General features: G+C 43.0%; 1 protein-coding gene across 1 annotated transcript in view; it reads left to right on the top strand.

Annotated features, from left to right (window-relative positions):
- Window positions 1-19013, top strand: part of CHN2 (chimerin 2) — a 249493-nt gene extending 230480 nt beyond the window's left edge. The window contains exons 11-13 of the mRNA XM_074984560.1: window positions 10789-10926; window positions 13075-13180; window positions 17262-19013. Coding sequence (XP_074840661.1) covers window positions 10789-10926; window positions 13075-13180; window positions 17262-17433 — 416 coding nt within the window. The 3' untranslated portion in view covers window positions 17434-19013. The remainder of the gene's footprint in view (window positions 1-10788; window positions 10927-13074; window positions 13181-17261) is intronic.
- Window positions 19014-20528: the final 1515 nt, after the last annotated feature.

The following is a 20528-nucleotide window of genomic DNA, read 5'->3' as shown; positions in this document are numbered from 1 at the left end:
TTTTTAATATATAAGGCAACACCTCCCCTCTTTCTTCCCTGTCTATCCTTCCTAAGCAGGCTGTACCCTTCAATACCAACGTTCCAATCATTTGTATTATCCCACCAAGTTTCTGTGATGCCAACGATGTCATAGCTGTATTTATTTATTAGCACTTCAAGTTCTTCCTGCTTATTACCCGTACTTCTTGCATTTGTATACAGGCATCTAAGATATTGATTTGATGTTGCCTCCCTGTTTTGCCCTGACCCTCTTTTTACTCTGACATTGTTGCCCGTGCTGCCTCCCATTTCTGACCCATCACCCAGGTTTCCATGTTCTCCACTTACGTGTGGGCTTTGCTCCCCTGCCCCCGTCGAACCTAGTTTAAAGCCCTCCTCACTAGGTTAGCCTGTCTGTGTCCAAATACGGTCTTTCCCCTCCTCGAAACGTGAACACCATCTCTGCCCAGCAGTCCTTCCTGGAATAGCATCCCGTGGTCAAGGAAGCCAAAGCCTTCCTGGTGACACCATCTTCGAAGCCAGGCATTCACCTCTAGGATGCACCTGTCTCTGCCTGGGCCCCTACCACTGACAGGCAGGATTGAGGAGAATACCACCTGCTCCCCGGAGCCCTGAAGTCACTCTTGACCTGCTCAGCATCATACCTCACAGTATCATTAGTGCCCACATGGATGAGAAGCATGGGATAGTAGAGGGCCTGATAATCCTTGACAACGCCTCCGTAACCTCTCGGATACAGGCCCCAGGCAGGCAGTGTACCTCTTGAAGCCACAACATAAGATGCATTTTAGAACCCCAGAAATGCAACTGTTCCAGCTCCCTTCCCTCAGACTATGTTTGCAGCCCCTTCAGAAGGAGATAAAGTTAAAAGAAATGGTAAGATATCTGCAGTGTTGTTATTAAAGAATTGACGCTTTCTAGACTGGCACCCTTGGGACCTGACTCGTGCCGAACAAGAGAATTTGCCAAACCACAGGAGGTCAATATTTGCCTAGCAGCATTACCAACAAACACTTCCACTGCTTACTGGTCTCTTAGAAGACATTTCGGGGTAAATTACAGCTAAATAACAACATGGAACACTGAGAGCCAGGACTGGTGGCTGGAAATAAACTTTATGGGACCATGGCCACACCTACGATAGGTGCACGTTCGGCTAACAAAAATCCTGTCAGACCATGGATGTTGCCGGATAAGAGTGCCAGACTAAGGAGGTTCAACCTGTATTTACAGTGCATTCCTCAGGGGTAGCATTACCATGTCATTTTTCTGTTCTTTAAAGGCTGGCCATCATCAGGAGAACATAGCCGTTTTTAAGAGACTGGAATAGGAAAGAGTAGTTTTTCTCCAATCCATTGAAGGACACCTGGCCATCAATGTCAGAGTGAAGTTTCTGGTAACGGAGTCCCCTCTACATATTGCTGAGTGATGGGGTTTAGTGAGCTACAAAATTGGATCACCACATTTGCCCTGCTGTTAAACAAGAACTACCTTGAATTTCTGCTGTACCAAACATTTGCTGAATTATGCTTACTGGACTGGCCAGCAATTCAAGAAGAAATTGACTGTATTGTATGCTAGCAGACGGAGTTGCCATGGAAGAGAAACAGAGAACTGCAACAAATATTAACTCTCCTCTTTATTCCCCTTGCATCGCAAAGAAGTCCAGCCCCTATGTCTAGTGAACAGCATTGAAAGAGACAGAGAAACAGAGTTACTCCAGAAGTGTATTTTCTTCCCTAAGCATTTGTATTAGCACTGCTGGTCCGTCACCTCTCTGCTGCAACAGGGCATGGCATTTGTGCAGTCACAGGCATGGATGCTTCATTGATCCTTGCTTTTCCTTGCTCCTGTAGAGCAGCTCACCATGCAGAGAGGATGAGTGATATGGATGGGAATGATACAAAAATGTGAATTGGTCAAAGGAAGAATGGACAGCTCTGATTCCTCTAGTGACTGAATGGTTTCCCTTGTCTCCCTGGACATAGGCAGGCCAGCATGAAAGGAACTTCCATTTAACTCCCATTCATTAGAGGAAGGGAAAATGGGATATGGAGTGGGAGAAGAATGATGTTTGGGTCATTGCACAACCATATATATCATAAAACTGTTCTTTCCCCACCTGGGGCCTTTTAAAACTGAGGCTGTCTCTACACTCCCAGCTACAGTCGAATTTACTAAAATCAATTTATTAACGCTGGGTTTTATCCATTCAATTTTTAGCATCTTTGCCTTCCCACATGCTCCCCACAATTGCTGCCACACACAAGTGGCTTAAGTCAAGTGCTGCAGCAGTGTATTGTGGGAACCTCTCCCACAGTTCCCTGAGCCCTGTAGCATTCTGGTTATTTTCACTGGTGCAGCATGGGGGAAAAAATGCCCAGCAAGTAGATGTGGGTATCTGATGACGTCTTCCCACATTTCATTCCCCTCTTTCCCCAGCCATGTTAAACAGAAGTCCCTTTTTGCAGACAGGGGTCTGGCTTGCCTTTATAAGAGATGTGCTTATATGTGCTTTTTTTATAATTGAGGGGAGGGAACAGGTAGTAAACCGACAGGTTTTTGGAAATGGGATGCAAAAGCACTGGATCTTTGCTGGCTTGGATCTGGATTAAGACCTCCTATCAAAGAAGACCTTCGGAAGAATAGTATTTTTAAGTAGACACGGGTGCTACCCTGAAAACTGCAAAGAATCATTGAAACAGTTACGGCTCAGGGCAGCTAAAAGACCCAAGACTATAGCCAGCCCCAAAAATCATGACCGCCAAGGGAGACTTCCCACGGGCACCTGAAGGCCCCTGGCTACTGCCAACCCCTTGGCCTTTGACTAACGCTCATCCAAAAATTTCCTCTCAGAGGACAGCCACTCGAGTGACAAAGTATTTTCTTCTGTTGCCCCAAAATCGTGACTGACCAGGGAGACTTCCCCTGGCCATCTACAGGACCCTCACCACACGCAAGCTGCCTGGCACCTTGCACAGCACGTCCTATTATTGGTTTGGGATCAAGCCATGTGATGCATCTGGGCACAGGAAAGTTACAGGCTGCGTGCAAGTCAGGACAAAATGTAAGTGGCTGAAAAAAGTTTCTCGTCCAAACATGACCCTGACCCACAGACTAGCTGCCACCTGATGTGTGCAAGGGAAAGTTCCAGAATGTGTGGCACCTCTCGGGGAGAGGGAAGGGAGCGGATGTGGGGGTCAGGACAACATGTAAACGGCTGAAAAGAAGTTTCTCATCCTATCAGACAAACGTGACCCCCACCCACAGACTAGCTGTCTCATGCGGCAGGGGGCAGTGGCTAGTGTCAGGCAGCACAGAAAAAAAAAGGCAGTTAAAAGGGATATACACAGAACCACAGCCGTGCTACTAGCAAACAAAAAAGATTTTTCAGCCTCTCATGACCCTACAGCCATGGGTCCAGGTGCTGAATTGAAATGATCTAACTGTTTCCTAATTCCTCCAGAACTGAGAGCAGTGGAGATGAAGAGGCCAGAGCAGAGAGCTGTGGGGCATTGTGAGTCACATACGGGACATGTTTAGAGGCTAATGAATTTGATTTGAAGACATGGCACTTCCTCACTACCTTTCATTTGGAATTTTAAATTCGAACTGAACACTACACCCGTCAGGTTACTACGATATGATATTGATATTATGCTGATTTTAGTGCTCCTTAAATTGAGCTAATGGAATTTACAGTGAGGACAGGCACTTGGAAAAATCAAGCTAATTAATCGATATTATATCATAGTGTAGACGTAGCCTCAGCCTCCCACTCCTCCCTCCTCCTCCTCCTGTTTTGTGTAGCCTAGGGAACTGTTGTTGTCAGTGCTGGCCAAGAAATGCCCATGCACAAGGCTAGTACCCAGACAATTTGGAAGCTTTTCCTATTGTCCAACCTAAACCTACTTCGAAGTCCCGTTATTCCTACGAGCAGATGGGAATAAGGGGACTTTGAAGTAGGAGGGGTCCTTTCGAAAAGGAGCCCCGTCGGGACAAGCCACGCGGCAGCAAGCCGCATCAATTTCAAAGTGCTGCGGCTGCCCACATGCTAATGAGGCGCTGAATATGTATTTCAGCACTTCATTAGTAAACTTTGAAATGGCCACTTACATGGCCATTTCGAAGTTTGGGGCTAGTGTAGACATGGCCTACTTGTCAAAATCAGATCTAGAACAGCTTCCCCCCACTACCTTTCTCCACTTTCTGAAATAAAAAAAATTATCTCCAACACATTCCACTTGTTGGATAATCTGTGCCCAGCTGTGTTATGTTCCCAACATATGGGTAGTTAAGTCCCCTGTGTTGTCTTCCCAACTGGGTAATTAAGTCCCCCATCAACCAAATCCTGTGTTTTGGATGATTTTGTTAGTTATTTTTTTCAAAAAAGCTTCATCCACCTTTCTTCCTGGTGAGGTAATCTGTACCAGAACCCCCTTTTTTAAACTTTTATGTTCTCCCTGCTTGGTCTCATCAACTATTTTTGTTATTTTTAGGAACAAAATTATAAAAATTTTAAATGGTGTAGTTCACATTGCATCTGAATTTTTACTTGTTTGGAAGAGAGTTCCTGTAGAGGCTGCACTGGAAAACTAACCACAAAAGGAGGGATTCTGAAGTGACCGTTCTCAAAGTACAACATACGAACGCTAAGAGGGCGGAATGTGTTTAGTCTGTGTTGAGTGCTGGCATCCTTTCTGCTGTCAGTGTTCACAGACATACTAAACTTGTAGTCCTGCAGGCTGTCTGTCCACATCCTGGCTGTAGCAATCTGTATGAAAATTGTAGGGAGAAGCAGGATGGAAGAGATTGGAGGAAGCACCAGTAAGTCGGTCTGTGTGCACCTGGTTAAAATGTTAGCTGCAGCATCTCTGTCAATAGTCCTCTTAGGGAGAAAAAAAAAAAAAAAAAAGGATCCAGTTCGTTTACATCGGGGTGGGGAACTTTTTTAGGCGGGGGAGGGCGGGGTAAGGGAGAGTGTTCCCTGTAAGCTGAGCGCTTGGACAGCCCCCCAGGAGAGATTCAGGGGCTGACCAGCTGATTAGCAGAGCACCCGTCGTCACTCCCAGTGGGCAGCAGGTGTTCCTGGTGGTGGTGTACACCCACGCATGCCTCTGTGCACATAACAAATTTTATTCCGGAAATGGATGGAAAAAATAGGAGAGAGAACACGGGTCAGGGGTCACTGAGGCACTGAAAAGTCAGTCAGGGGTCGGACAAAATTGAGATTTAAAAAAAAAAAAAAAAAAAAAAAAAAGAAACAAAACACCAAACCTCTCACTGATTCCGCTCTCTCCCATCGTGGTCTAGTCTCATGGCAAGAGAACTGAAATTCAGGGCTTTTCCCAAGCCAAATGAATTCCTCTACAGACCCAGTAAATTTTCAGGCTCCCCTAGGCTCCAACTTACTTGATTTAAACCCTTGTACTCTGTGTGGAGCATAGGTCATCTACAAGTCTCCTCCGCTTCACTCTGTCTTGGGACAAAACTTCTAGCTGACTCCGGGAGTACCCCAATTGTTGCCCTTCAGTCTCAGTAGATCTTCTTAACGTTGTCCAAGGTCTTCCTCTTCTGCATTTTCCTAGGCTCAGGGGCGGGGCAAAAAAGAGGGGGTCAGCGTGTAGGAGGGGGCTGCTGAGGAGCAGAATGGGAATGGGTGTGCAGGGTCTGCGCAGAAGAGAGGGTGCAGGAGTGGGCTGGAAGTGCAGGTCTGGGTAGAAGGTAGGAGGCAGGAGTGGCCTGGGGGTGTGAACTCTGGGTGGAATGTGGGGTATAGAAGTGGGCTGGGGTGGGGATGTGGGTGGGAGCGGGAGTGCAGGAAAGGGCTTGAGGTGGAGGGTCCAGGTGGGGAGAGGTGAGAGAGGACGATGAGTGGGATTTACCTGCACTGCTCTCTGGGGCACAGGAGACTGCACCCCTAGTTGCACCAGGCACCACTCCTCTGCTCTCATTGGCTGTGATTCTGGTCAAAGGCAGCAGTGAGCAAAAGGCCTCCCTGCCCAGGCTTCCCTGCACTGCCAATCCCCTAGCCGGGAAGAGGGGAAACGGCAATGCAGAGCCGCTTCCTTCTCCCATTGTGCAGATCCGGCTCCAACTTGCCTGAACCCAGCCCACAGGGCTCGGGCTCCTCCTCTCTACCCCACAGCAAGGAGGCAACCCGGGTGCTTCAGCCACACAGGGTGGATGGGGCTGGAACACCAGCGTAGGCTCCCTGCGGTGGGGGACTGAGTGTGTGGGCAGGCGGGTGGGAGCCCCAAGCCTCCCATGCCAGTTAGAGCCCACCCCTGCTTTACGTACATGGAGTCCGTTCATTTATTTACCTAGCACACAGTACTAAAGATGATTTTACTAAATTATTTTACTAACGTTTTTAAGACATGCATCTTTTTCTCAGGCTATCGGTAATGAAATGCAAAAGAACTTTATGGAAAAAAATCTTTATTAACACTGTGTGCCAAAGTCTGCTACAGGATAGCAGCATTCCTGTTGGCTTAAAGTGCACTTCCAGGTGTAAAGTGAAGGTATTTAGCTCCTGGCATTACAGGATCCATAAAGGGATCATGACTTGTTCTTCCAAAAGCAATGTAAATCAGAAAGGAAACTGAAACATTAAGAAGTCACTGCAAGAGAACGTTATCTCTGGGTATATTATCTCAGGCTGATAAATGCTGATGAAGCTGGGATGTTTATTCTTGAAACAGGAGATATGCCTAGTTTTTACAAACAGCCAGTTCCTTTATACAGCTAAAATGGTGTAAAGGGACCTTAGTGTAAATGAGAATTAGGCTTATTGAGGTTGTGACAATGTTCTGTTTCAGCTGTTTTTAACTAGACTAGGAGGAATAATGAGGATTTATTTAATCTAATGAATGTGTATGCTGTGTAGAGCAACAGTCATTCTCTGTACTGTTGTTGACCTGCTGCATTCTCATGGCATAGAAAACACTCGTTGTGCAATCTGTCCACAGAGTCACCATTGTAGTATATGCAATTTGTCCTTTTAATTGTTGTTTCTTTGATTGGCTGGTACAATACATTTGTTATAATGTTATGCTGTTAAGTATTATTTGGAGCATTCAAAAGCATCCTGACTTTTATTGGATTCGTGTAAACTCTGTGTTGGCGTCTGTTTTATTGGATTTGGAGTTTGACTGTTTTTCAAAAGATCAAGTCTTTAACTTGGGCAAATCTCACGGTAACGCTTGATTTAGCACAGTAAGGCCATTGGGTCAAGGGCCTTTAAGGAAAAAGTAATTTTAGTGTAAGTGCTGCACCCTGTATGCAGCAAAGAAAAGACATGGCGCTTGGCTTGAAGAGTCCAAGTTTAGACATTAACAGGTGGTTTGGGAAGAGCAAGAGACAGAAGAGTAGCTGGGTGGGAAGAAAGAACAGAACTTAAGTTGTGCTATGTTAATGTGTGCTGAGTGAATTAAATGTTTACAGACTAGTACACAAAAGCTTTTGATATTGACATTGTAACAGCTGCTACCTGCTGTGTGGAAGTTTGTTCTATTGTACAACTGTGGTCAGTTTATGTTAATAAAGACGATATCATAAAATTAATTAGTTTTTTTTAAATTTAATGCTCTTCTGTTTTATGCTTTGTCCCTTAATTATATGTGCTGTGGATAACACTTCTTCCTTAATGTCTTTGAACATTTGCACAAATTTTAAATATAAATCCAGTTATACTAGGAAAACAGAAAATAAGTATCTTGCCAGAATTGCTTCACTTAGGAGGAAAAAATCAGTAGGTAATCTGTTGGAGAAGATTTTTAATGTGTGACTTTTCATATAACACATATAAAATGTATTTTTATTCCATTATACTTTCAAAAATTTTCTCCAGTTTTACTTTTGATAAATCTATGTGTATTTCTGAAGTGCCACAGTCTCTGGAGACAGACCATTTATGGATTAATACACTTTTGCTACAGTGCTCTTCAAGCAAATATATAAATAAAATGTATGTTTGTGTGGTATTTTTTGCATCTGGAGTGCCAGTTTAAGGATCCTTGTTATAGTACGTTATAAAAACATTGCATAAATAGCACTTCCATTGAGTCTACAAGTGACCTTGCTAATAAATAAAGGCAAGTAATGGATGCAACATTCAGCATTGCCATATCTGTTTTGATGCAGCTTCTGTCTTTTTGAAAGCATCTGTTTTCCATGTAGCATTTTTAGCATTCAGTGTTCAGAAATTAAATTATAGAGCTGTCTAAACAATCTTTTATAATACTGATGCTACTGTGCCAAATAAGTGTGGATAAACAGGAGACTGGGGCAGAGTAAACATTGTGTTAGGGGTATGGATGCAGTGTTGAATCAAATACTGATGTGTGTGTGTTCAGACCAGTGGTTCCCAGCTTTTTCAGTAACACGGCACACTTCAATGAGACAAACAATTCCACCACACACCCACTTTTTCCCATGTGTGAAAACACGCCGTGATAGGAATAAAGGTTGAAAATTTCAGCCGTTACTTGATTACTTGTGCGGGAAGGGGGTGGCTCCAGAGAGCAGGTTCCTCTCTCTGTCATCCCCTTGGAGCCGTGGTTGGTCAATTCCACCTCTCCTCTGCTCTTTGCGGAGCCATCAGGGGAAATGACAACCCCAAGCCAGCAGGGGGCTCAAGCAGCAAGGCTGCCTGATTCCCAGCTGGTGCAGGGTTGGTCATTTGCCCCTCACAGAGGCTTTGCAAAGCACCTGCAGAAGGGAAATTGATGACCCCGCGCCAGCTGGCATGGGGTCATCTAAGTGTGCTCTGAAATGTCATCAGTTAACCCGCTTCGTTGGCTCTGCAAAGAGCTGGAGGGGAGGGGAAATGGATGAAATTTCCACTGCACGCTTAGATAGGCGCCATGGCACACCGGTTGAAAACTACGGTTCAGTCTACTCATCTATATAAAAAAAAGAGGCTGTTTGTTTTAAACACGTAAGCACATAATCTCCTCTTGATGAGTACATGTAGCCTGTGTTAGTGCTAATGAAAATTGTGTACATGGATTAGACGGAAGAACAGATTCCTTTAAGATTAGTACCTTAGGTTTGTACAAATGTTTAGAATCCAACATGAGCTGTTTACTCCTGCAGTGAAAAAATAAACTGGATCATGTTTACAGTACATTAGCTCTTGAGAAAGGCTGTCACCAGCATAGTAAGAGCAGTGCACAAGTGACAGCACACACATATCTATTTTAGATACTTACGTGGCCCCATTACCCTAACATTTGGGTTCCTTGCTGTGTTTCATGTATTTATCCTCACAACGCATCCAGGAGGAGGTAGGAAAGTACTGCTGTCGTAACAGTGTGGTACTGAAACATGGAGAGAATAAGTGTTTTGCCAAAGGTCATACTGTTGGTCTGTGATGGAGTGCAGAATTAAACTTGAGCATCCCAAGTCACAGGCTATCCGCCTAACCCCACTTAGGGATGTGCATACTGGGTATGGCAAGTACATGTTTTGTGGGAGCTGGTTGAAAAACAGGCAAAGAGAAGAGCAAGCATGCCACTTTCAGGTGCAGGGCAGAGAGAGGGTTCCGTAAGTCCCAAACAGTTCTCACAATGAAGAAAAATGTAGGTGTCAAGTTACCGAAAATAAGGGTGGAGAGAGGAGTCAGTACAGACAAACAGAGGTACCCATGCCATCTGATGCAGAGGAGGCCAGTTTGTGAGACACGGAAGGGGTTTCTGATGCACAAATACTAGTCCTTTCCTCCAACTCTTCAGTGGGATGGAAGGAAAAGAGATGTTTACAGGCATAACATGCAAAAGGTCAAGTCACAGTGTGCAGTGGAAAAATTTCTACAAATAGTCATTTGAACTTTAAAATTAACTTTGATTCAGCTTTGTTTGCAATTCCTTCATTCTTCCTTTCAGCAGTCATTTCCTTGATCAAGCTTTACCAGCACCAACTGTGAGTTTTAAGCTAAAATGATTGAAAGGGAGTTTCAAAAGATTCTACTTTAATATATGACATTCAAAATTCATGTCATTTTGGTTACATAAATCATCCAATCATTTAACAGATACAATACCACATGACTTATGTAGCCAAATGCCATGACAGGACTATTTAAATTGTTACCTTTAATTAAGTTAAGTTTCCTGAAGCTGTTCATGGACTGTTTAAAAAGGAAAACAAATCTAGAAGGCAACAGAAAATTTCAAAGCAAAGAGAGGATTCTGTGCTCTGTTTATCACTGTGACCCAGAAAATAGATCATGTGACTGTGACTCACAAGAGCAGTGTTCTTTTCCAAACTTCTGTTGTTCTGGTTGGTGACCTTGAGCAAATCACATCACCTCTATGTCTCAGTTTACCCACCTGAAAAATAAAGAAAGTGACTTTTTTTTTATCTCCTTTGTAAATAGCTTTGAGAGCTGTGCATAAGAAGTGCTTTTAAAAGCTAGGTACTGGAATGTTATTGTGAACATTTAACAAACAGGCAGAATTCAGCAGTTGCATTATTCATCACGAATTTTTGCACTCAGCATTAGAAATACTACATGGAATGATGTGCCGTAGATTTGGGTGTTGTATTTGCCAGTTTGTGTTGAAGCAACAATCAGAGCTCGCAATACAGTGGAAGAACTACCAATACTCATTGATATGATGAAGAATTGGTGGCTATATGGGTCTTAATAAAATGTTTCAAATGCTGTCTACAGATTATTGCTTGTGAGGATTGAAGGAATAAACCTTAATCTGTGTTTAGTACTCCTAGCTTTGCTGAAGTAAAATTAAGCTATTTTAACTAAAGATTTCTTCTCTTCTAGATGGTGACAAAGCTGATATCTCTGCAAGTTTATATCCAGATATCAACATTATTGCTGGAGCACTGAAGCTGTATTTCAGAGATTTGCCAATTCCTGTAATCACCTATGAGACCTATTCCAAGTTTATAGAAGCAGCAAGTAAGAACGGCAGAATAATTCAAATCATGTTTAATTACATTTGCTGCTAAAAATGTTTTATTTAAAAAATATCAAGCCTTTCCAACGAAGTGGAAGCAAATGCATTGCTCTGTTCACTGCTCTTTCATCATTTTCGTCTTCTAAATGGCATGTTTACATCAGGGTTGGCACTGAGCTATTTCCCTGCATCTAATTCGGAAATAACTAACAGTGTTTATCAGTGTAGCTTCTCTGAAGTTAAGTGAGCTACAGTTTACGCCACCTGAGGATCCGAGCCAGCCTGTTTGCTGTAATGAGAGCTGTTTGTGCAGTTGTCCAAAAAAAACAGAGTTCTTCTTTAAGGGCTTAAATGACTAACCAGGCTCCCGTAACAGGGCTGAGCTTTAGGGAGATCCCTAGGGACAGGGAAAGAAGCATCTTTCATCTATTCTACGAGCTACAGAGCAGTTGGGGAGCTATTCCTCAGCTGCTGTTCTATTCACAGCACAAGTAGCTGCTCCGGTGTTTGTTCGTGTACACGCCCAACACTGAAATAGTCATTGAAGTTACTAGATGCTGATTTTCATATCCCAAGCCCAAATTGCCGTGGTGAGGAAGCGTGCATGAGTTAGTATGAAGTTGTCAGTTCTCATGTTCTGTGCTCCCTCTGTGCTCCCAGGCAAAGCTGGCAGAGGAAGAAGTGGGATGTTCCCCCAAGTTTCTTTGTCAATGTTTCTGTTACACATGGTGATACTCGGTTATAAAATCTTGGTGAAATGGAATTGCACTGAAAGTGGGTTAGTGCACAACTGTGAAAAGATTTCAGAATAAATCCATTCAAGATTTCTAGGGTGAAATCCTGCATTTTAATTATTGTTTTCCACTGATTTTAAAACTGTACTTACAGCAAAGCATCAAGGATAAGCAATAAGTATAATGTTCTCCTTCCTCCTTTCCTCCTCCCGACGCACCCTGAACAGTCTCACAGGCCTCACACTTACACTCCTCACACTCTCTTTCCTCCTCATTGCATGACATTCTTCAAGCTTGTCACTGATATTATGACTAACATGTTCAGATCAAGTTACCAACCCCTTTCAAAAACATAATAAAGATATTTAACTTTCTAAGATTCATTCTGCGCTCCTAAGTTTGGATGAAAAATTATAACTCATATACAATTTGGTCTCAGCTTGGAACATATATAATGCCATACTCTTCTTAAATAATTCCTGACTAGATAGTTGGACATTGCCAAATAATATTTTAAATTAATGTCACAAGTCCCATATCTCCATTATCTATAGTACCATACATGATCATAATGTTACTTGATTTCAGTTTCATTAGCAAATTTTTAGTACTTATCCAAAGTATTTTGACCACTGCCTCAAAAATATATTTAACTTCAATTCCCATTGTAAGGAACTCATACAGCCTGTGCAGTGCTTGGATGTGAATTAGGATAGCTTACCCCTGTTGGTCATTGCATACCAGTGGCCACCCTGGAGGGCTACATGAGAACTCTGCAAGTGCCAGTCAGCATCTGCTCAGTACAACAGCTGCTTGGCTTCTTGCCTGCTAGGTGTAGTGTTGTGTTCTTGAAATAAAGCCTAATGCTGCTTTGGCTGAACCCAAGTCAGTTGTCTCATTGTGTTCAATGAGGCGCATCTTTATTTGGCAGATTGTTCAGATATCACATAAAATCATAGAATCACGGGGTGAATTCAGGTCACAATTCTTGAAAAACAGTATAAGGGAACACTCAGGTGGTATAGGCCAACATGCAGGTACAAAAGTAATTTAAAATAACACAAAGTCTCAGTTGTTGACTCTGAAGTCTCTGCTCTACAGCGTGGGCTGAGAGGCAGCTGGCCTTTAGCTTATGTGGTAGAGGGCAGGGCTTTAGACCCAATGCTCAGAGGTTCTATCCCTGGGGCCGGCAACCTAGGTCTGTTGGCATTACAATTGCTTCACAAGTTAAAACCATTTCACCCAGCTACCTTTTTGCATCCTTGCAGAAATTCTCCATATATGACTGTGGTATATATCCACAGCAGTACATTCAAGAACCATGTATCCTGATAAATGATTTCATAACATTATTGTAGCTTCTTGCATTATTGCCTGTTTACATGTGTAAAGCTACTGACATCTTTTGTTTTGTAGAAATCTCCAATCCTGATGAACGATTAGAAGCTGTCCATGAAGTGTTGATGCTACTTCCTGCTGCACACTATGAGACACTTAGATACCTAATGATTCATCTAAAAAAGTACGTTATGTGATAAAGTCAGTCCTATTCCTGGGCCTCTGGCCTCTATTCAGTCCATTAGGATCACTTAAGGGCCCAGTTGCCCTCGCTGGGGCAAGGGGTGGTCTGGGCGGAACCCGGCCCCCACCCACTCGTGCCGGGTTCCAGCCCAGGGACCCTGTGCAGCTGCCAGTGGGAGGAGCTGACTCCCTTAGCCCTTGGCACAGCAGCTCTCCTCCCTGGGCCACTTCCCCAGACAATTCCCCCTGGTACCTTCTCCAGGCTGTAGCAGTCATGGGTCCCCACTCTTGATCTGTAGGAGCTCCCACTCTCCCTCTGTGATCCCTGGTGTTCCTGCTGCTCTCCTCTGCTCCTCTCAGACCTGTTCTCTCTCACTGCTCCTGTCTCCTTGCGTCTCTCTGCCCACCTCTCCCACTCTCCCTGCCCTTCCCACTGTGAAGGGTTTTTAGAGGCCTCTCATTGACCCCGTCACTGGGGCCAGTTGGCCCCAGTTAGGCTCAGCCATCTCCCACCCAGCTGCCTGTGATTGTCCTGCAGGCCCTTCTGTTTGTTTAGGCTCCCTCTGAGGGGCCCTCCACCCTGGCCCTGCCACAGTTAATTTGCATAAAGAATAACCCTTGAACAGCTTACCTCTTTCTATTTTGAAACAGAGATGTAATAAAAGGCCATTTAAGCCTCCTTCACAGCCCAAAGATTAAAACTGCACTGCCAGAAATGAGAATAAAAAAGCACGAAGGGTAACTTTGCACTTATCCCACATAGTGCCTTCTGTCAGCCAATCTCAATGTGCATTAGAAATGTGACTTAAGATTTGTAATATGACCACCCACACAGCCACAAAAGAACAAAACCCAATAATTTTCCCAAGTGAGACACAATAAATAGATTTTTCTCTATAACACAACAGTAGTTACAGCTGTAGGTCATGGCAGATCGTCTTTGAGTGTGGTGTGTGCCTGGGTGCTTGCACCTCATGCATGCAAGACTGGAATTTTGTTGAATAGCTGTGTCCCTTAGGACACATGGTCACTGGGTCTCCTCAGGTTTCCATAAAGGTGTATCCAGGGTGACCTTCCCTCATTTTTCTATGTCCACCATTGGCGATGTATTGAACCTGGCAAGCAAACAACCCCCCCAATTCTTAGACTTGGCTAAGCTTTCTGCACATCCTCTTTAGGAGTCTTCTCATGACCTTGATTTTCAACTGCTGTGATCACATCAACCCATCATCACTTGGGACTGATATTTATACCCTCTATACAGATCACTATGTGCAGGGGTCCGTAAGATGGATTCAGCACCTGTAGGCTTCAGATACTGTCCATCCTACGATAACCTAATTCTCTTAAAAAATGGCTATGGTAGGTGCCTCAGCTGTGACAAAGAGTCACACATGATGAGCAGATGCTGAGTGTGCATGTCATTCTCTGCTAGAACATGTACGTCACAAGACATGAGGGTGAAGCTCCATCTTCTGGAATGATTTGTGAAGGTCTCCTCTGACTCTGAGGACACAAGCTATGACATGATGCTCATGGACAAGCCAGCAGCATGCAGTACCTCATCTAGCAGTCAGACTACCAAGAGCACTAACACCTCAGCACCAAAGCTCACCCCAATATCAACAGCATCAAAATGGCCACTAACATGCCTGGTGTTGAAGTCCAGCAATGTAGAGGGACTTCTTGAAATGCAGAGGCAGAGATTCCAGATAGAGCTTAGCATCCGCTCGTATGGACAATCTGAAACCTCTAGAGACAAAGCCATCGGCCCCTGCATAGTGTGTCGAGTAGGGGAGAACAAGCTGCCACCAACGCCAGAGACCCCACTGGTGCTCCTATGAAGGCTCCTGTGATGCCACCCTCAGCTTCAAAGTCAAACACAGAGAATGGGCCCAAGGGAGAACAAACAGCTGTCAGTGCTGACGCACCTGTTGATACCTGTACAGACTCTGGCCGTGAGATGCCATGTACTTTGATGTTGTCTCTGGAGGATATCTACCTCCTCCTCACTATGTGTAAGCAAACATCCCCATCTTCACGTAGCAAGTCTTATCCTCTGAGGTCAGCAATCAGCACCACAGCATAGCCTGCTGGTGTCCTTTGCAGGGCTCTGCCACTCTCAGCCACCATGGCCTATTGGGATTACTGGGGTCTTTGTGGCTGGACTTCCTCATAAGTCTGTCTATGGGGACAGGGTGGCTGCATCTAGATTCAGTCTAGCTGCTAGCAGCATGAAGCAACTGAGGGTTCATGGGGGGAAAAAAAACCCTTTGTTGCCAGCCCCTTATCCATGAAAAAAATCAGAGATAAGGGGCTGGTGACAGAAGGGGGTTTTGCCAGCAGAACCACGTCTACACTGCTTGCTTTCTGCTGTGAATGTGCAAATGAGCCATGCCAATATGCAAATGAGTGGCCATTTGCAATTTTGTGAACCCTCATTTGCATCATGCTGCCAGCAGCTGGACTGAATCTAGACTCAGACGGTGATGTTATGAATCCACATTCCACTCTAAGGTGATCTCGATCTTTCACCTGAACCTGTCTTTTACAGTGGCTGTGTTCTTTCCACAGTTCTGGTTGATGCCAGAAGAAAGGAACTATACTTTCAATGTGACTGGGGCTTTGCTATGTTTCCATGATAGAACCAAGCCTTTTGGGCTGCCTTTCTCCTTGTTTGTTGCAATTTCCAGCCCACCTCAGGGTCAAGTCATCTTGTCTCAGAAGATCTCTAAGTGTATCACACAGTTCATTTTCACCTGCTGTCATCTGGCTGGAAAGTCTCCCCTTTTGAACTCTGAGATGCACTCTACCAGGGAACAAGCAGTTAAGAATTATACCTTTAACATAGGAGCCAGGGTAGATACTGTATTCAGGAGGGCAGTGCTACAATAACTGCGTGACTGATAGGGCTGGAATTCCTCACTTCACCTTTCTCAGAAGACACTGCTTGTCAGTCTAACCTACAGAAAGATCCACATGAACACATATTCAAGAAAGCATGATTTCTTGCCCTCCAGAGACTCTGATTTTTTTTAAAGGTATTGTAGTCTGTGTGGATCTCACAACACACTTGCCATCCCCACTTTTGAAGTCCTCAGCTAACAGGGATTTTGGCTTGCAAGCGAAATGAGGGAGGGTTGAAGCTGCCACACCGTTTATGTCCTGGAGGAAAGAGCACAAAGACGCAAAGGCTTGTGAGTGGCTCTGACAGCTGCTGATATTCAAAGAAATTCATGTCTTATGAGCCCGGGCACCACATACGCCAAAAATAGGGATCCGTAACACCTCAAAAGGGCCTCAGTTACTGTAGGATAAATAATTGTTTACATTGTAATTATCCTGTTACAGGTTGAACCTCTCTAATCCGGCACCCTTGGGACTTAACTGGTGCTGAATGAGAGCATTTGCCAAACCATGGGAGGTCACCATTGTCTAGCAGCATTACCAACACTCCCACTGCTTACTGGACTCTTAGAAGACATTTACAGGCAAATTACAGCTAAATAAAAGCACAGAACACTGAGAGACAGGACTGGTGGCTGTAAATAAACTTTATGGGACCTCAGGAAACTTGGTCCCACCCACGATAAGCGTATATCTGACCGACTAAAATCATGCTGGACTACGGATGTTGCTGGACGGGAGAGTGCTGGATTAGGGAGATTCAACCTGTATTATGCTTTTTGATAATGACTGCTAATTCCTTCTAACTGGAGGTTTAACCACATGACTGAGTCTCATCAGTGTTATTCACAATATATATATTTAAAAATCCACGTACGGCAACTATGCTGTGTTTAAACTGGACTTATCAGTTTTGTGTCGAATCTTCTAGTTATATGAATAAGTAGCATTTAAAGCTATCTGTAAGCAAAACCACGTGAAATTGCGTGGTAACAGCAGTGTCTGTCATTACAGTGAGATTACACTCACTAAAATACAGCCAAGATTGTGTGTTGCAAAAAGTCATTATCTAACACTGCTTGAACCAAAACAGTCCCATAAAATAATGTTCCTGTATATTATTTGTTTCTAATGAGGAAAATTGCTACTTGCTAATTCTATTTTTCCTACTTCAGAGTTACCTTGAATGAAAAGGAGAATTTTATGAATGCTGAAAACCTGGGAATTGTGTTTGGACCTACTTTAATGAGACCCCCAGAGGACAGTACTCTTACAACCCTGAATGATATGCGGTATCAGAAGTTAATTGTGCAGATTTTAATAGAAAATGAAGATGTTTTGTTCTGAACAGTGAAGAAGTAACTTCACAGCCACTTGCTTTGAAATTATTAATTTAAAAGAAAACCAACATTTCTTTATACTTCAGAAAAATGGAAAGAGAGCATTCTTGGGCTGCACTTCAGTTTCTGCAATATTGCAGACAAATGCCAAAATACGTAATAAAGCCTATGTCTTATAGACATATGCCTCTTTTTTAGAAAAAAGTCAGAAAAATCCTTTTATCTTGTATCTTTTGCCTTGCCTCCTATGTACATTTGTTTTGAGAAGTTGCAAACAATTTTACTAGCTTAAGGAACACAGAACATATTTTAATATGGCTAGAGAAGCAAAAAGGTACTTACACAATGTTTCTTGTATCCAGTTATACATTTACCCACTCCATAAGACATAATTATATATCTCAATTGTGAAACAAAACCTATATTATGAAGATATTTTACTTTAAGCATTTTATTTTAGCAAACAGTTCAATGTGGTGCATTATTTTCCATATATCCTCTGCTGCATTTTTGCTATGATACCGAAAACATTTACCACTAGTGCAGTATTATCCTGACATACCTCTTGTATTGCAAATGCTTTGGAAAAAAAGGTGTTTTTATGTGTATTCAAACTTTCTTTAGGTTTTTGTTTATATTTTCAGCATTCTACAATTGTATAGTACATTTTTAGTCATTTGGTATTTCTAACAAGTATAGTCTTCTTTTCTTTTCTCCTATCCAAAATGTGGTGTTGCAAGTTTTCAAAAGTCTGGTGGTAGTACCAGTTTCTTATGCCAGATGTTTCTTGGAGTACAGTGATGTGTAAATTAAGTGATGCTGGGACACTGGATATTTTCTGGCCTTGCTGAAAAATTAGCACTTTTGTTTTGCTTAATTATTTTTTTGTAAAAAAGCAATTTGTTTGTCACATTTCTGTATTTATAAATGTACAGTAAATCTGCTGAAAATGTGAGTATGTTATTGAATGTGTTTCCTGGTGGTTTATTTTTAAAAACAAGAATGTGTAAGAAGTATGGGAGTTGGTAGATTTAATTACTACCAAATCTTTGATTTTTCTCCTCTAACAAATATTGACCAACATGGTTCGTAATCTAATTGAAAAATATTTCTAATGGTAAAATGGTTTCTCAGTGTGAGATTTTTCTTAAAACAGACTGGTGGCATACTTTACTATCAAACTGAATTTTATGTATGAAAAGCTATCTCTTTTTGTGATTGTATGGATCACACGTTTGATAACTCAGTGATACTGTTCTCTGAATTATTGCAGGGATTACAGGTATTCAAATTGAAAATTGTGCATAACTATGAAGGGGGTGTAATACTGTAAATTTGTCATTCTTTAGAGAAATTTTCAAGGGCTAGGTAGATTAACCCAGATAGCACAGCAGATACTAAATAGTTCTGATTTCCTACTACTATGATAGATCTGCCTGCATTGCACAGGTTTATTTGTTTTAGGTTCTGTACTAAAAACTGTCATAAAAGTGATCTGGAAATGGTTTTATTTTGTGAAGTGAAAAATGCTTTGTAATTTATGATAGTGTAAATGGAAGGAAAATCCCATTAAATGTGTTAGAAGTTGTGGTGTTTGTCTTTTTGACCATATACCAACCTGGGAAACACATGACAAAAATCAGCTTGTCAGTCTTCCCAACATTGTTGGAAAGTTCACTGTTTTTAAAACTCAGAATATGTTTTACTGTCAATAGTCTTGAACTTGGGGGGGGGGGTGCTCATATTTCTGCAATTTCTTTACTGAGCTCTGACACCAAATTTCTGTTATTAGGTCAAGTGTGCAGATAATCAATATATCAACTCAATCAGCTATACACACCATTCATAATCCCAGGAGCGGTGACACCAAAGCAATTTTCTGCTCTACTCACTTGCATGCAAGAGTTTTTCCTTCGTTTCAGTTAGGCAGGATTTTGTTGTTAAGAGAGAGAGAGAGAGCTCTGTTTTACTGGAAAGACGAGCAAACATCTGCAGTCCTACCTTTGACTACTTCACCTCTCCCAGTCTAGCGTGAATTGGTACTATGGGCCCAGTGATACAATGTTGAATGCTACTCTTTAATCCCTCCTCTTGTGAGGCTCGCTGCTGGCTACTTCCAAGAACAGGAAACTGTGGAGGCAGCGGTATGAAGAGCTAAAAATCAAATTACTTAGCAATAAATAGTGTTACATGAAGTGCAGGGTCCATTTCTCTGCCAGTATAAACAAGTTTTAAGATGGAACTTGATACCTTTATTAATGGAATGATATGATACGGTTGCCTGAATTAGCAAAGAACTAAACTCAGTGACTCAGAAGATCCCTTCCTTGTTCTTAACTCTGTTCAAGCTGCAAACTAGGTGTAACAGAAGTGCAGAGCAGGGCTCATTGGCTCCACAATCAGTAGCTAATATACCCCATCAACAGAGAGAGACTACAGACTAGAGTGGAAACCGAGGCATAGCTGGAAGGATAAATAACCCTGTGACTCAGTGGTTACAAAGGAAAATATGACCATAAATCTTTCTTTAAAATCCCTTGTCCTGCTAGGACCAGTGACCCTCCAAGTTTGCTACAGTGAGTCACATCACAATTGCATGAGGAAGTTACTGCAACTCCTCAGACAGTGGACCAATCAGAAGACGGTAAGTGGTATGTCCAATCTATTATAACACTCATAGCCCCTGTTACCAGAGTATCTGAGACATGCTGCTTCCTCAGGGCCAAACCCTTAACATTGCCCACAGCCAGTGTAACTAGGAGTGTACACAGGGGAGACTACTGGGGAGAAGGAATACTCCCAACCCACAGTATCACCACAGCTACTATTGCATCCTAGGAGCTCCCAGCACTGTTGCACGCCCACCTCTATATGGAGGGAATGGCCATTGCTCTGTATCCACCAGCCACACCAAAGTGACCTGCTGAAGCAGACAGGAGCCCCTGTAGAGTTTTGTTCCATACAACATGTTGGATGCAGAGTTCTAGCAGAGGCTGAAAGAATCCTGCTTGTCCCCCAAGCTGTCAGACAACAGAATACTGGGTTTTGGTCCTACATGCCTTCAAAGAAGAGACAGGCATTACCCTTTCTGCAATGCAGTAA

Source organism: Carettochelys insculpta, chromosome 2, assembly GCF_033958435.1.
Source record: "Carettochelys insculpta isolate YL-2023 chromosome 2, ASM3395843v1, whole genome shotgun sequence".
NCBI classification, from domain to species: Eukaryota; Metazoa; Chordata; order Testudines; family Carettochelyidae; genus Carettochelys; species Carettochelys insculpta.
This window is presented reverse-complemented; position numbering and strand designations above follow the sequence as displayed.